We start from the raw sequence: 16,733 nt of genomic DNA, 5'->3' as shown, positions 1-16,733 counted from the left end.
TCGCTTTCACAAGGCAACATTTCAAAAAGGACCAAAACTATGCAAATAAAAGTCACATGTGAGCACGCTGTTAAGTATTGGTCACTATATTTGTTCACTGTGCCAGATTAAGATCATCTATTGATATACCGGTAAAAATGATATGCCTGTAAAAAATTGTCAACCAATACACATTTTAGAGATTTCTTTGTTTCAAAGTCTTCTATAATATGCTGTTTTATGCCTGAATCCTAACATTTGAAATTAACCTTTAGTACAAATACACATTTAAAATGTACAAAAAACAAACCAAAAATATTGTTGACTCATCTTGCACTACACAGATTTTTGTCCAATCAAATGCTCTTCAGAATACCTCCAATAATAGCCTATCACATGCAACTGAATAGCAATTTGTACATTGTGGTTGATGTCTGTGACAAAAGCAGCCATTTTTTTTTCAGCCGACTTGATTCAAGATTAGTTTTTCAGAGACTTGTGTCTCTGCAGAACAAAAATTGGCTTTTTCTAATCTGTGGTTGTTTTAAAACCATTGAGATTCCATACTTTAATTTTATAATTTCGAAACACCCATCCCTGTTTGAAAACAACCACAGATTGGAAAGCGGCCATTATTACAGTAGCTATAGCTTGGTTAATCATAAGGTTACAAAATTACATTTGGAGCAAAATAATAATTGAAAATCAGAAAAAAAAAAAGCTGTATTTATCTGTATATTTATCGTCAAAGTCCATTTCAAGGCAAGTCAGTCCACTCAGTGGCCATCTTGGGAACGTTTCCAGGCAGCACTTTTCCATATAAACCAGCAGTATAAAATTACAGCTCCAATCTACTTGAATAATGAAAGACCGAAATCTCCAAATCAGTTGGTGAAGATTTCGATCAAAGAACATATTTGAAATCATCAGTTAAATCTGACAACAATGGTATAAACAAATTGTGCTTCTTTAGCTCAGATCATGCTTAATTAAAAAAAAAAAAAAAAAAAGCAATTGTTCAGGCTAGTCAGATAATGTGCTTGTATGTTCTCGAGTTTACGGAGTCTATGTCTGTATCTGAAAGTTGATTGGCTCTTTTACCAGTCAGGCGGGACTTCCTATGCTACATCTATCGAGCGCAACAGTGTATAACTTGTTTAAGGGTGAGGAGAAGCCGACTTGTTTGCATCATTTACTTGGATTGGGCAGTAACTCCTGGGCATTTCTCGCGGGCAATGTTCTCTGATTGGTGGATCATTCTCTGCTGGTCCATGGGTAGTAAGTTGAAATAACATGGATTGATGGATTTAACAGAAGCATACAGTATACCATTGATAAACACCCTTCAGATCACTGGAGAAGTGCTATACAAATTTAAGATTATATACCTTATTCACAGAAGCGCCATCTTTAATTTTTGAGGGGAATGAAAACGAGGCTGTGAGGGATAGACTTTCCGTGTCTTCAACTGCATGCACTGTATACATCTAGGAATACATCTAAGTATAGTATAAATCTAAGTGGGAAACTCTGTAGTTTCTTTTAGCTGAGGATGTGTCTATTTAAAAATAATAGCGGAAGCAAATTGTCATTGGTATAATTCTGTTTTGCTTGTGAACTTTGACTGTGCAGTTCCAGGAATTTGGTCTGTATGCATTTTTGTACATTTAATGAAGAATAGAAATACAGCTTGCCATACAATATGACTCATTTTAGCTGGTTAATGCAGTGACAGGCTTGTGCAATAAAACTACATTCCCCATCATTATATATAGCTGCATGATCGATAAACTAGACAGATAAAGCATTAATTACACATCTAATGTCGGGCTTTCTCTTCATTTTGTTGCATTGGTGCTAACAATGCTTCCTGAGAGACAGAAATATGAAACTGCAAAACGAGTTCACGCTTTCCAACTAAAATCACTTGAACGCACATAACATCATAAGTATGATACGAACTACCCAGGAGGACTTGAACGCACCATATTATTAATGTCTTGGGCAAGACATGGCTGGTCATGTGACCTTAAAATGGCAGGTGATGGGGAGACCTGTTCGATTTATTGAATTGAATGCACCTTATGCGCCAGAGAAACTAGCGTGCAGTTTAAACCAACTGGTAGATTATAAGAGGCTTTCAGCAACTATTGGCCAAATTCCTGCCTGTCAGTCTCTCCGTGAATGCACGAAGCACTGTTGTGTTCGGCATCAAACAGTTGCCTGACAGTAGCAGCAAATGACAGCTGAGTGGAAACCAGTGGCGTCGTTAGGCCTGGGCTTCCAGGGCTTAAGCCCCGGGTCTTTTGATCCAATTCCAATAATATATTTGTACTCCGATTATTTACCATAATGGCTTCGCTGCATGATTATATACAGACGTCTACTTGCGTGTCTTGCAATCATACGAGTGCACCGCTTACTTCCCACGACTCCTCCCATGACCAAAGACACAGAGACAGACAACAATTAGTAAGATGTGGACACCATGAAATAGAAAGAGTATGGTTTGCATTAACAGAAAAGGTTAGATACAGGAGTTGTTACAACAACAATCCGTGGGAAGCAGAATGTATGACACGTAAAGATGGCACTTATGTGTCAGTTGCTAATAAAGGTTCAAGTGATTTAGAAGCACATATCAGCTCTGCAGCATAAAGGTTCAGCAAAAGGTGAAAGTTCATCAGATAAATTAGCGGACTACTTTTTGTAAAATTGTTATCACAGTGCTTCATTTTCCATGGCCATTCAAAATAATAGTATGGCACTTATGGCATCAAATATTTTATTTTAGTACATGGACATTCAAAAGAAAGTTTGAAATTTGTATTTATTTATATATATATATATGTTATGCTAATAGTGTCTTTTTCACAGTATTAAAGTTTGCATTCATAGTAACACTGTTCATTATTCCACCTCACTCCAATCAATAATACATTATTATTATTATTATTATTAACTTTCAGAATTTTTAAATACAACAGTAATATATTTCAGTTGTGCACCTTTAACTTGAAAACCATCAGGCTTTTATTTTGACGATCGGAACACTCCAGGAAACATTTATGTGTGGATGTAGGCTTCACGGTGGTTTATTTAGCATCTTATTCCAATTCTAGTAAAATGCTCCACCGGTGCCATTCTAAATGCATATTATAAGTGAATCAAACTATTGAGCAGACGCATAGAAGATGTTGTTCGTGAGTAACACTCACATATGAAAATAGCAGGGACTGCTTCTCCAGCCTGCGCATGCTTACATTTTATGTCAACAGAGCAGCGCCATTCACTAATGTGCTGATTATTTCCCTATTAGACAGCTTTTTGCGATTCACAGAGCTATCATATGTCTTCAAGTGGCTTTGAATAAAATGCATGTGTCATATGGACTACTTTATTGGTTATTTTTTCAGTTTTGGAGCTTCACGATAACGAATATGAATAACACACAGTATCGGATTTTGATCAGGCACGTTGGACCGATACCCGATCCGTCTATAACCGTCAGTATTGGAGCGGATACCGATCCAGGTATCGGATCGGTGCATCTCTATAAAAAAGAACACGTTGAAAAAATTACGCAATTAATCCTGACGTGCGTAAATTCCGTAAATAAAAGTACGTGTTTTCTTACCATACCAGCCGCAAGTGGGCGGAGAGATCTTACAAGTTTCATTATCTACTGAAGCAGTTGTAGACATATAATGCATACAGTATGTAGATGCCTCATTCGGCTGGTTTGGATATGTCAACCATGGGGCCTCCTTGGAACGGTCAACAAGGATCAAACAACAAAGGAACAACAATCAAAGTTTGAGTAGGAGAAGCCTCAGACCACTGCATGAACTGCTTTTGTGTGGAAACTACGGGCACCTGCAGGATTTAATCTGAGGGTACGCACAGAAATCTGCCTAGAGGTCTGCACGGGGCTTAAAATGAAACCGAACCGAGACCGTGTGGCCCGGCCCGAAAGATACCGTCGGACTTTAAGCCCGAAAAATACCTCTTAATACTTAAATCACTCACTATCTGATTTCTTCTCCTTATATCTTCTCCTAGTATAGCTGTATTTTATGCAAGCATATAGGCAACATTCTTAACAGTACCGAAACAGTAAACATCCAGTTTTAACAAGGCACAGCAGCCCCTCAGTCCTCTAGAGCATTATTTGCTGAAACTTCACCTGGTGCAGAACAATCTGGAATAATATGAAACAATGCAACAGTCCCGTCTATGCAGCCTGAACTTGTTCAGTTTATTGAATCTTTGTGACAACTGCGCTACAAACAATCTAGACGCAGCGCAAAGAATGGAACAGTGCACAGGTGTCTCAACATGCCTTTTTGAAAATGTGAAGTTGTGTTTAACCAGTGCCTGTCCTGCACGAGCCGCTGAAGAAAAAGCGAGATTCGGTGCCGATTTTACTTAGCAAAAAAACAACACCAAAACATTCAATTCTAGTGACTTCGAGATAAGCATGTATTTATTTTCTCGAGTAGAGTAGCGTTCATGTAACTATTGGCTAAAATATTTCTTCCAGTAACCGTTCAGACAGACATGTTCTCACGCTAAAAAAGCAAAACGCCCACCAACGAAAACAGCAGAACACGTCTCGAGAATCTGTTGAAAAAGTAATTTTTGACTTGACAGAGCTTGACAACGCTGTGAAACACTACACAGTTGTTAAAAGACATCCATCTAGCGAATGATCACATGGAAAACAATTGAAAAACAGCGCAAGCGGATGCAAAAACACGTTCAGTTTGAACAGCCCCTTGTTAACATAACACAACATTAGCTGAAGTTTCTCAAAGTTCCCTCTCAAAAACACAGCCTTTTGTTTCAGTTGACTGTAGGTACATTTACTCTGTGTCCAGCGTTGTATTCATAAATATCCCAATACTGTTTTACTGTGTGAGAAACTGCTCCAAATGATTCAGTGAGAGAGTGATCTGAATGAATTGTACTGAATCATTAATCAATTCAGACCATTTTGCAAGCCCGTTTGGCCAATTCACTGAAAAGAACCAACTCAAAACTTGGGCAGCAAGAACAGTAGTCAGTGATGAAATTCGTGCCACTATCATTGACCATGTAATCAACCACGGACTTTCACTAAGAGAGGCTGGTGAAAGAGTGCAGCCCAATTTGAGGCGGTCAACGGTTGCCTCCATTATACGCATCTTTCAACAAACCAACAGGTAAGTATTGCATTTTACATGGATTGTTTCTATTCTCACTTGACATGTCAATCAGGTCATACAGTACTGCATATGTTGAATTTTTTGTCCCTCTAAAGAATGCAATGTCTTCCACCCTCTGGGGGAAGAAGAAAGCTCCTCAATAATGATCAAGAGCTTGCCATTGTAGAAATGGTTGTTGCAAATAATGCAATAAAACTGCATGAAATTCAAACTAGAATTGTGGAGGACCATGAGATATTTGACAATATCGATTGCATCAGCCTCACAACCATTACGCGGACATTGTCCAGAACACAGAGTGCGGATGAAGCAGCTCTACACTGTTCCCTTTGAGAGGAACAGTGAGAGAGTCAAGAAGCTACGACGACAATATGTCCAGGTATAGTGTATATTCAATTCAATGTCCAGTTCTATAAGCTTTGCACTTTGCAAGTAGGTAACCTACACAGTAATAGGTTACAGTACAGTATGGTATACAGTAATGACATGATTTACATAAACTTTGTTTCAGAGAGTTATGGAATTGGAGGCCAACCAGGCCCCTCATGAATTCATATACATAGATGAGGCAGGATTCAATGCAGTTTTTGTAATGTCAACAATAGCCAGTATTTTGAAACCTGGTGTACTTTGATTGACTGCATGTACCTTGTGAAGTGAAAACAAGTGTTATTCTTTGACAGGATCATTTCATTTTGAGTCAGATTTCCAGTGTTTTGGTAAAGTTAGTGTGTGCAGAGAAAGATGTGTTCTATTTTGAAATGAAGAGTTAGTATATATTTAACAAAATGTGCTTTTGAGAAGAAAATTATCCATTTGGCCAATTGTGTTTTGTAGGTGTGAGTCTGTGTTAAGAGTTTAGAAAAAGTATCTGAAGTATGGGTAAGCGCTTGTTAGGGATTGAAAAAAACTGTAAATATATCATGGTACGTCATACAGCTGCAGGCATGACTGTTGGAAACAGTTCATCAAGTAATGATTTGACTGACTGGATGCTCATTTTCAGTATGTTTGCATTGATATATTCATTTGTAGAGGACTTTAATTGCTGTTTGTGACAGAAAAAAACCCTGTATTATCTAAAATATTGACCAATGTTTGTGGAAAATCAGATAATCTGAAAGTTAGTTGGAAAATACAATAGACTTTTGCAGACCGTATCTGTCACTTTACATTCATGTGTTGACGGACGGCTCTTGACCTATCCAATATGGCGGACACGCCAACGTATCGCGGTCCATAGCAACAGCTGCTATCAAGTTATCTATGCATAGATATCTATGGTTGTAGAGGCGATGTCAGCAAGCAAAATCACTGACTTTTTCAAGCTTGAAGTACATCTGATTTGACAAGCTGCGTAAATAGGTGGCAGCACAGTCAAAGAATGAGATTCGCTCACTCTGAGGAAGCAGAAATCAAAAGTAACAGTCAGGATCTGGTGTGGCCACCAGCTGCATTAAGTACTGCAGTGCATCTCCTCCTCATGGACTGCAACATATTTGCCAGTTCGTGCTGTGAGATGTTACCCCACACTTCCACCAAGTCACTTGCAAGTTCCCAGACATTTCTGAGGGAATGGCCCTAGCCCTTACCCTCTGATCCAACAGGTCCCAGACATGCTCAATGGGATTGAGATCCGGGCTCTTCGCTGGCCATGGCAGAACACACATTCCTGTCTTGCAGGAAATCACGCACAGAACAAGCAGTATGGCTGGTGGCATTGTCATGCTGGAGGGTCATGTCAGGATGAGGCTGCAGGAAGGGTACCACATGAGGGGGGAGGATGTCTTCCCTGTAACGCATAGCATTGAGATGGCCTGCAATGACAACAAGCTCAGTCTGATGATGCTGTGACACACCGCCCCAGACCATGACGGACCCTCCACCTCCAAATCGATCCCGCTCCAGAGTACAGGCCTCGGTGTAACGTTCATTCCTTCAACGATAAACGAGAGTCCGACCCATCACCCCTGGTGAGACAAAACCACAACTCGTCAGTGAAGAGCACTTTTTGCCAGTCCTGTCTGATCCAGCGAAGGTGGGTTTGTGCCCATAGGCGACGTTGTTGCCGGTGTTGTCTGGTAAGGACCTGCCTTACAACAGGCCTACAAGCCCTCAGTCCAGCATCTCTCAGCCTATTGCAGACAGTCTGAGCACTGATGGAGGGATTGTGCTTTCCTGGCGTAACACGGGCAGTTGTTGTTGCCATCCTGTACCTGTCCCGCAGGTGTGATATTCAGATGTACCGAACCTGTTAAGGTGTTGTTACATGTGGTCTGCCACTGCGAGGATGATCAGCTGTCCTTCCTGTCTCCCTGTAGCGCTGTCTTAAGCGTCTCACATTACGGATATTGTAGTTTATTGCCCTGGCCACATCTGCAGTCCTCATGCCTCCATGCAGCATGCCTAATGCACATTCATACAGATGAGCAAGGACCCTGGGCATCTATATTTTGGTGTTTTTCAGAGTCAGTAGAAAGGTCTCTTTAGTGTGCTAAGTTTTTATAACGGTGACCTTAATTGCCTTCCGTCTGTAAGCTGTTAGTGTCTTAACACCATTCCACAGGTGCATGTACATTAAATGTTTATGGTTCATTGAACAAGCATGGAAACATTATTTAAAACCCTTTACAATAAAGATCTGTAAAGTTATTTGTTTTTTACAAAATTATCTTTAAAATACAGTGTCCTGAAAAAGGTATGTTTATATTGATTATAGCATAGAAAATTATTATGCATTATTTATATGAATTATCTCTATTTGTGGGTCATTCTCAGCAAAAAATGATGTGCGTGATACACTTGATTAATTAATTGGCATGTCACGTAATTCATTCGTTGAAAAAATGTAGTCGATTGACAGCTCTAGTAAAAAGATTTTGATAAACATTTGTTATTTCAATCAAATAATGAGTCAAACTGTAAATGGAAGGTCAGGTCAAGCACAAATTGGGCAATACAGTATTCTGCACAATGTGTTCTGGCTATTCCATGCATACTGTGCTCAGTATAGCTACAGACTGTAGTATATACTGCAGAAATACAGTAGTAAGAGTAATATGTTAGCATGCTATTCCAAACTTAACCAGCTTTTCTAGATCATAAAATTATTGATCTTATGTGAGTGTACATTTTATCTATTTGTAAGAATTTATTTGTACTGTCAGAATTCATTCACTATTAATTTCTTTAGGTGTAAAACTTTTTTTAAATGTAAAGATAGTCCAGCTTCAATGGAACAAGCTTTGAAAGTAGTTTGTTTTGGCTGAGTTGATTCACATTTAGGAGAATAACAAGTTGACAGAAACACAAAGAGACTCATTCTACAGTGCATGTTTTCCTCAACTTTATTGCTCTCTCTAGCCATTCGATGACAGCGAAAGAACAAGCGTGGAATCGTTTCATGAGGGACTACAACAGCATCTTTGAGCAATAGTTTTATTGATTTTTCTTTTGTCCTTGTATTTATTCGTTTTTATTCATTTTTAAAATAGTTTTTAGTCACCTTTTTCCTGTAAAAGTATTGCAATTAACAGACCTCAAACTGAAAACCGCTGACATCACAATTAAATAACAGAACAAAAAAAATTAAAAAGGCATAAGGACAGCAGTGTTCCTTGCTCAATAAACTGTTTTTTCCTTGTAAAAAAGAAATGTTTGTAGTCCACAATAGCTCATGAAGTCCCGTGATGTGATCTTGCACAAGGCCATTGATGCAATGAATTTCTGTGGAGTCGGAATTCCTGATCCATTCTCTGAACAAGATGCTGAATTCAGCCACATGACTCTTCAGTCAGTCAGTCAGTCAGTCAGTCAGTCATTTGTTTATTCGTTCATTCAAGCAGATACATGAAACGGAACACAGCATGTTTCTGAAGATTAGCCATTCGGTGCAGAGCTCGGAACGAGACTGCTATGCAAAATTGCAAAATGAACATGCAATGGGCTGGATTTTCCTCCTGTTATGCATTTGCTCTTGCTGTTTCTCACATTAGAATTGCAACCAGTAAATCCCTTTTGTTGGATGTCCCACCAATAAGATATAGCCTCAACTTGAGCTGCTGTTTTGATATAAACCACAAAATGTCCTTTCTGTTTCTGTGGGAGCCCAAAATCAGCAATCTGTTGCATTTGTCCAATTTATTTTGTTAACTTCGGTACAATTATTTTACGTTAAGTTATTTTCTGCGATTGACTGGGTGTGGTTCTTACAAGTCCAAACATTTAGCAGTCACAAAATAAACATTTCAATAAATAAAATGACAAGTGCTGGCATTTATAATTCTTTCTTCGGAAGTTACAAAAGCAGCAGCTAGTTATCCTTTATATAACTGCCTTATAATCAGAATATTTGTTTCATCACATAACAGATTTGCATTTACTGTATAGGAAAGAAAAATATAAGAAGTATTTATGTCTTTATGTGACCATACTGTAGCATTTCTCTTTGCAAACTTTATTTTTACAAAAAAGACAAAGCACAATTGAAGGCATTCACAAAACTTGATGCCATTGTGTTAAATTTTTCTTTTTAATATTCTCTATACATTATATTACAGTATTAACAATGCTTTCTTGTGGTTTTCTACCCATTGGGTAGGATATGTGCATAATATATTCAAGTTATATACAGCACCATACAAAAAAACAGAGTCCGACTACTGAAAGAAGCACCATAGGAAGTGAGGCACAACAAAGGTGGGGACTTTTGAGTGCAAGTGGGTTTCTATGTCTGCTTAAACATGACTGTTAGGCACCAAATTTCCTCATGTAAATAGTAACATGCAAACCTGCGTAAAACGTAAAAAATACATTTCCATTTGTTTTCCTAGTACGACTATGAATGTTAACAAACGGAAAAGAAAAATCTATGGGAATATAAAGTAATGGGGAAGCGGATATAAGCCTACATAAGCAGCAGCAGCAGCAGTAGCAGCAATACAGTAAAAACTCAAACTGCGCAGCCAGAATGAGTGATAGGAAGCAGAGCCAATGAGAGGAGGTCGTTTTGAAGCTTCAAACCAAACATTAAACCGAATGGGAAATAACATTTGCTTGTAAATCATGCAAAAGTGATTGTACAGAAACCTATTTTGGGGAAAACAGTGGCTTTCCCATCCACATGAACCAAAGATCCTGTTAAACTGGTAACATAAATAAATAGTTATTAACAAATAAATAGCTAAGCTCTGATAAGTTTTCTATGAGATAAAAGCCGATGGTTTACAAAGCTCGGATTTGATCACAAAAACAATCAACATGTCTGAAAGCATTCCAAATGTGTTCCATGTGGTGATAATCTGAAATAAAAAAATGGGGGAACACATGGATGTTACAGCGGATCGTGCTAGGTACACTTTCACAAAGAATAAATACTGGTGGAGGATAAACAAGCAAAACCATGTTCCTGTGGTGCCTTGGAATTAAACGCCATTCCAGGAGAGAACAATTAGGGATAAAATATGAGATATAGTGTGGATAACTGGAAAACTATATGATGCATGCTTTTCTTAGTGGAAAATGATAAACAAACGATAAACGAGATATGACACGTGATGATGTGCATAAGACTACAGTTCCCATGATTTCCTTGCACTTGGACCCCATGACAATGCTGAAGTGACGTAAGTTTAAAGTGCTACTCGACAGGATGAAAGTGGCGTATGTTTCGTAACTTCCATCTTGCAGATATCCATTCCAATATCTCTCACTTGGTCAGTGGAAAATTATTTGGAATTTGAACAGTTTGTTAAACCCCCTTTTAATAAGTGCCATGATGCAGTTCAATTGTGGAGATTTTAGGCTGGATCAGAGTTCTACATCTCCATTTCAGAAAAAAAAAAATGTACAAGGAAAAAAATTCCAGGTACCGGTAGCCATGTATACACTTTAAAGAACAAGTGCAACGTAAAAACTTGTTGTTGTGGTGAGTCTTATATCCCCAATATATAATATCATGGCACTCAATTTAAATTTTGATTGTTTGTGAACAGTTTATGTTTACAAGTCCAGGAAATGCACAAACAAATAAAAAATGTCTCAATCCTATGACCTAGGTGGTCTCTCACGCAAACAATCTGTGCCAACACACGTTTTCTTTAACTACAGGAAAGCATACAAAACCAAACAAACAGACAAAGATTTAGCCAAGAAGCCCAAACATCCATACATGGCCCCGAAGTTCTAGCCACAAAAAAACACAAAAAACATATGTAAGCTTGGTTCCTCAATTCTCTATTCAAATTGTGCAAAAGGCGTGACAAAGAGTGAAGCCACTCCACTCTAGGTCCTGGAGGCAGTACCAGAGAGCACAAGTGCCTCCTAGTCACACCGGTTTGTCGCGCCGACTATCCTTAACCTTGACGAACGGGGTTGTTCTTGTGCCAGGTTGGGCGGAGCCACTGGCTGTCCTCTGATTGAAGGGTGGTGCGTTATTGCTGTGCTGGTGCAGGAAGGAGGTGGAGCCTGGGTACGTCTGACCCATCACCTCACTATAGGTGGGTGGCGGCCCCTCTACGTGCGAGTTCGAGGCACTCTTCCCAGAGTTGCTGCTCGGGGGCCGTGGCCCGCCTCCATGCACGTAAATGTCTATCAGATCGCTGTCGAAAATGGTCCGGTTGGGTGGAGCGCGCACAGACGCACGGCTAAGCTCGAGCTGCTGCTCAGGGTCTCTAAGTTGCAGCGTACAGGGGCCCTTATAGGGCGGCAACTCCTCGCCATCTGACAGGCAAATGGTGGGTGGTAAGTGGATGTCCTGCTGCAGGTACGGGTAGGTGGGCTGGAAGCGGCTGAATCGGTCCCTTTGCATAAATGAAGGCGGGTTGAAGCGGTCTCCACTCCGTGGACCATACATCACCTTAAAATGAAAAAAACCCCCAAAAGATTAGAAATGAGAGTGCAGTGTAAAGGTTTACATAAATACATAATAAAAACAAAAAGGATGAAGTGTCTTGTAAATTATATTCACCCTTTGATATATTGAAAGCACTACAACTACACATTATATGTTTTTCCATGTGAATTTTTATGTTTTTTTTTTTTTTTTAAATGTACAGTAAATTTAAATTGCAACATGCTCCAAAAAAGTTGAGACAGGGGCAATTTAAGACTAATAACTATTTGATGAGTTGAAATAACAAGGCGATGTGAAACAGGAGATGGTGAGGGAATTGTGTCATAGTACTGTATACTGTATAATGAGCCTCCAAAAACGGCCTAGTCCTTCACGAGCATGGATCATTCAAAACTTGTCAATTTCAACTTGTCCCGCCCATGGACCCAGCCTCAAACGTCATTGGTCAAAAGCGGCCTATGACCGATGACGTCATTTTGTCAACAAAACCGGCAAACAGCAGTGAGTTCGCTCTCTCTGCATACAGCTGCGCAAGCCTGCAGTTTAAAGAGACGCGTATCTACACATACAAAGGATTTTCCCTCCTTCTGGACAAAGAGACAACGTTTTTCTAACCTCACCATTTGGCCATGATAGAGTAAGATTAACTTAGCTTTGTTCCAGTTGTGTAGTGTACTTATTACAACCAGTTAATTCATTTTCACTACGAGATAACAATGAATTTATTTAGAAAACGGAAAAGGCGACCAGCTTCCCTTCTCAAATCGTTTTATATCAATGCTGACTACCTTCTGCATTTCTCTCCATCACCGGACCTGAGAAATAACACGGAGACACGTCTTTTCGCTGACGAGCGTAAGACAAAGGACCGAATCCAGATCGTTTTCTCCTGACTGCTCAACGCAACAGGGATTTCAAACGGACAAGCCTGCAAAATCACACAGGATTTCCCAAGGCTTGATATCTGGGCAGATTTAGTTTAGAAACTGTGACTTTTCTTGTACAACTAAATCATATATTTGATGCTGAATGTTTGATGTTTTGAGTATAACCTTGTATGTTTTAACTACAATCGCTGATTGCTGTTTCGATTAGTGAGATCGTAATTTTTGGGTGAAATATTATTTTATTGAGTGATCTGAACCAGCATGTATCCTCTGTTAAATTGCATGAACCCCTGATTTTTCGCTCTCTCTCACACTCACTGAAATTCATGGAGTGAGCAGAACCGCGGTTTTATGTTCGACTTAGGCTGGTGTTTCAAATTCTGCCGCCTGTTTCGTTCAGTTACTTTGTGTGCCTGCTCATTTCCACCCGCACGTGGTATTGGCTCCGTTGCTCTGGATCTGATCCAGCCATCTTTCTTTCCAAACTCTCTCTTATTAGTAAAGCTGCGTATTGCCAATTTTCTTCACCATAATAAACAGAGTGACATATGTTATGATTCAATAAGTCACGAGTCATCACGTTATAATCTAGCTGCATTAAGTAATCAGTACATAGATTCAGAATTTTATAATGCTATATTTAATTTTAACATGGTTGGCAGTGATTGGATGATGCTGGACATTACTTTGAATAAGAATGATTTATTCAGCTTTACAGAAAATGAGCTGTAATGTCTGTAGTGTCTCAAAAACATGAATAACCAACACTCCTGGAAACATAATAAAGAATCTGATGAAAAAAAAATCTGACTTTCTATAGCTTAGTGTATTTAAAATTTCACAATGTAGTCTCGCTGTCCACATGTGGACATTCATTTTTAATACTGTTAAACATAATAATTATGTATTTTTTGCTAGTTTATTAGGTGCTACTAATTAAAAATCATAAAGGGATATGGTAAATGTCTCAAGATTATATACAGTATATTTATAATTATTTGAATTATGTATTGATTTATATAGAATTAACTTTATTTAAGGGCCTTTCACAGCAAATATTGATACGCGATTCTGCAGAACAACAGCAAAGGACCTTGTGAAGATGCTTGAGGAAACAGGCAGACAAGTATATATATCATCCATAGTAAATATGGAAAATATGTCGAAATAACCTGAAAGGCTGCTCCATATCCACCATAAAAAAGCCAGACTACAGTTTGCAAGTGCACATGGGGACAAAGATCTTACTTTTTGAAGAAATGTCCTCTGGACTGATGAGATAAAAATTGAACTGTTTGGCTATAATGACCATTGTTATGTTTGGAGGAAAAAGGGTGAGGCTTGCGAGCCGAAGAACACCATCCCAACCTTGAATTATAGGGGTGGCAGCATCATGTTGTGGGGGTGTTTTGCTACAGGAGGGACTGGTGCACTTCACAAATTAGATGGCATCATGAGGAAGGAAAATTATGTTGATATATTGAAGCAACATCTCAAGACATCAGACAGGAAGTTAAAGCTCATTGCAAATGGGTCTTCCAAATGGAAAATGACACCAAGCATACCTCCAAAGTTGTGGAAAAATGGCTTAAGGACAACAAAGTCAAGGTAATGGAGTGGCCATCACAAAGCCCTGACCTCAATCCGATTTCAGGGCAGAACTGAAAAAGCGTGTGTGAGCAAGGAGGCCTACAAACCTGACTCAGTTACACCAGTTCTGTCTGGAGGAATGGGACAAAATTCCAGCAACTTATTGTGAGAAGCTTGTGAAAGGACCCTCAAAACATCTGACCCGAGTTAAACAATTTAAAGGCAACTTTACTAACAAAGTGTATGTAAACGTCTGACTCACTGGGGATGTGATGAAAGAAATAAAAGCTGAAATAAATAAATATCTCTTTTAATATTTTAAGACATTTCACATTCTTAAAATACAATTATCCTAACTGACCTAATACAGGGAACGTTTTCTATGATTAAATGTCAGGAATTGAGAAAAACTGAGTTTGATATGTGCGTATGTGTATGCAAACCTCTGACTTCAACTACAGGTAAAAATGTATGTTTAATTCTATGTACTTATATATAAGATATTGTTGTTTTAGATAACAATGTTAAAATATAATTATCTGTGTTTATTTAGAGAGAAATATGGTGAGAAATATTATTAAATATCGTCAAAAGATTAATAAACAAAATTTAAATAAAATTTTTAAGCAATCTCCTCGAGCCCTATACATGACATTAATGCACATGGTTGTATACATTATATTGTATGTTTTATTCTTATTTATATAGATAAAAATGATTCAATATATATATTTCTTTAAAATGGGTTAAAAACTATTCTAAACAACCAAACTAAACCATCGTTTCAATGTACATTGAAAAAATTATATAATATATAAATATTTAGAGCAAATACATAAATGTTTTGATCAATATTAAATATTGTCAAAAGACAAAACATTAATCTGCATTCTCCTCTAGCCCTATTAATGACATGAAAACATAAGAAAATTAAACTGTATTTTTTAGACAGGTTGTATAATAGGTCAGTTGACTCAACTAACCTCAGTGGCTCCTTGTTGTGTCACCAAACTATCTGTTGGCCATGCACAGCCATCCTAGAAAAGATCCAGAAGAGATATGGACAATTTGACAACACATATAATCAACATTGATGCATTTAAATCAACATCTAATGCATTGAGGTTTGATTTTTGGCAGAAAAGCAAAACACCAATATAAGAATGAATTCATTACATGCATCTTTAATACAGGACCTCTGGTTTATTTTGCAGCCTCTAGAAAATAAAACAGACAAAATGCTGCAAAAAGGAGCAATGCACTATTTCTAATTTACGAGCTTGTTTCTGAATTTAAGAGCTTAGCTGTTTTTTCTCCTTTCATGCTCTGCATCTGTCCCTAAATCATGCCTTCATCCTCTTCCTATCTTTTTATAACTCTCTCTCTCTCTGGGAGGTAAATATGGACTGCAGTCTAGACGAGCATGTCTCAGCACTAAACAACAAAACATAAATCAACATAAGGAGGTGCATAACACGCGCGAGTCAACTGGCACTGCTGCAAAGACTCAGAAGTTGGCACACACATCAATGAGTCCCATATGAACATGGTCACTAAGTCACACCCATGGTGATCAAACGAAAGAACAGGAACTCAACACCCACTCGAGTTTAGAACTCACACAGACAGGACACACATGGTGGAGTGGAAACTTTGTAAATAGACACAAATGAATGTAAGATGGCGACACACAGGTTGTTGAATTTAAAAATATTTGGGCGGAATGGAAAGCAATGGAATAGAGCACAGGGGTCTCAAATCACATTTTTAAAACCATTTTGAACTTGACAAAATATTTTGAGTCTGACATAAATCATTTTAAAATGTATTGTTTAAAGTGGTGTATTTGGACACCACAAAAAGAGGTGCTTTAATGGTTGTATTGCCTTTGCTTTCAATGGGATGAATTTAGAGATGCTTTAGCATATGAAGAATTCAAATATTACTGTAATGCTAAAGGCTCCGATACACACTGCGAAGTTCTTCATTTTTCACTCAAGCTAGAAAGAAGAACGAAACAGTAGAGCAAATGGTCTGTTTGTGAAAATTCAGACACTGCCCACACTGCTATGGCTTGCATTCAGTTTCGCTGTGTACTATACTAACTGTACAGGTGAAACTCGAAATATTAGAATATCGTGCAAAAGTTCATTAATTTCAGTAATTCAACTTAAAAGGTGAAACTAATATATTATATAGACTCATTACAAGCAAAGT

The 16,733-nt window shown here is 38.3% G+C and overlaps 1 protein-coding gene across 3 annotated transcripts in view; it reads right to left on the bottom strand.

Moving 5' to 3' along the window:
- Positions 1 to 8,524: 8,524 nt before the first annotated feature.
- Positions 8,525 to 16,733, bottom strand: part of LOC127619876 (low-density lipoprotein receptor class A domain-containing protein 4-like) — a 136,252-nt gene continuing 128,043 nt past the window's right edge. For all 3 annotated transcript variants that reach the window (XM_052092894.1, XM_052092895.1, XM_052092896.1), the window contains 2 exons: positions 15,500 to 15,553; positions 8,525 to 12,042 (listed from right to left, as the gene is read on the bottom strand). In XM_052092894.1, the coding sequence (XP_051948854.1) occupies positions 11,512 to 12,042; positions 15,500 to 15,553 (585 nt within the window). In that variant the 3' untranslated portion in view covers positions 8,525 to 11,511. The remainder of the gene's footprint in view (positions 12,043 to 15,499; positions 15,554 to 16,733) is intronic.

Source organism: Xyrauchen texanus, chromosome 26 (genome assembly GCF_025860055.1).
Source record: "Xyrauchen texanus isolate HMW12.3.18 chromosome 26, RBS_HiC_50CHRs, whole genome shotgun sequence".
Lineage (NCBI taxonomy): Eukaryota > Metazoa > Chordata > Actinopteri > Cypriniformes > Catostomidae > Xyrauchen > Xyrauchen texanus.
This window is presented reverse-complemented; position numbering and strand designations above follow the sequence as displayed.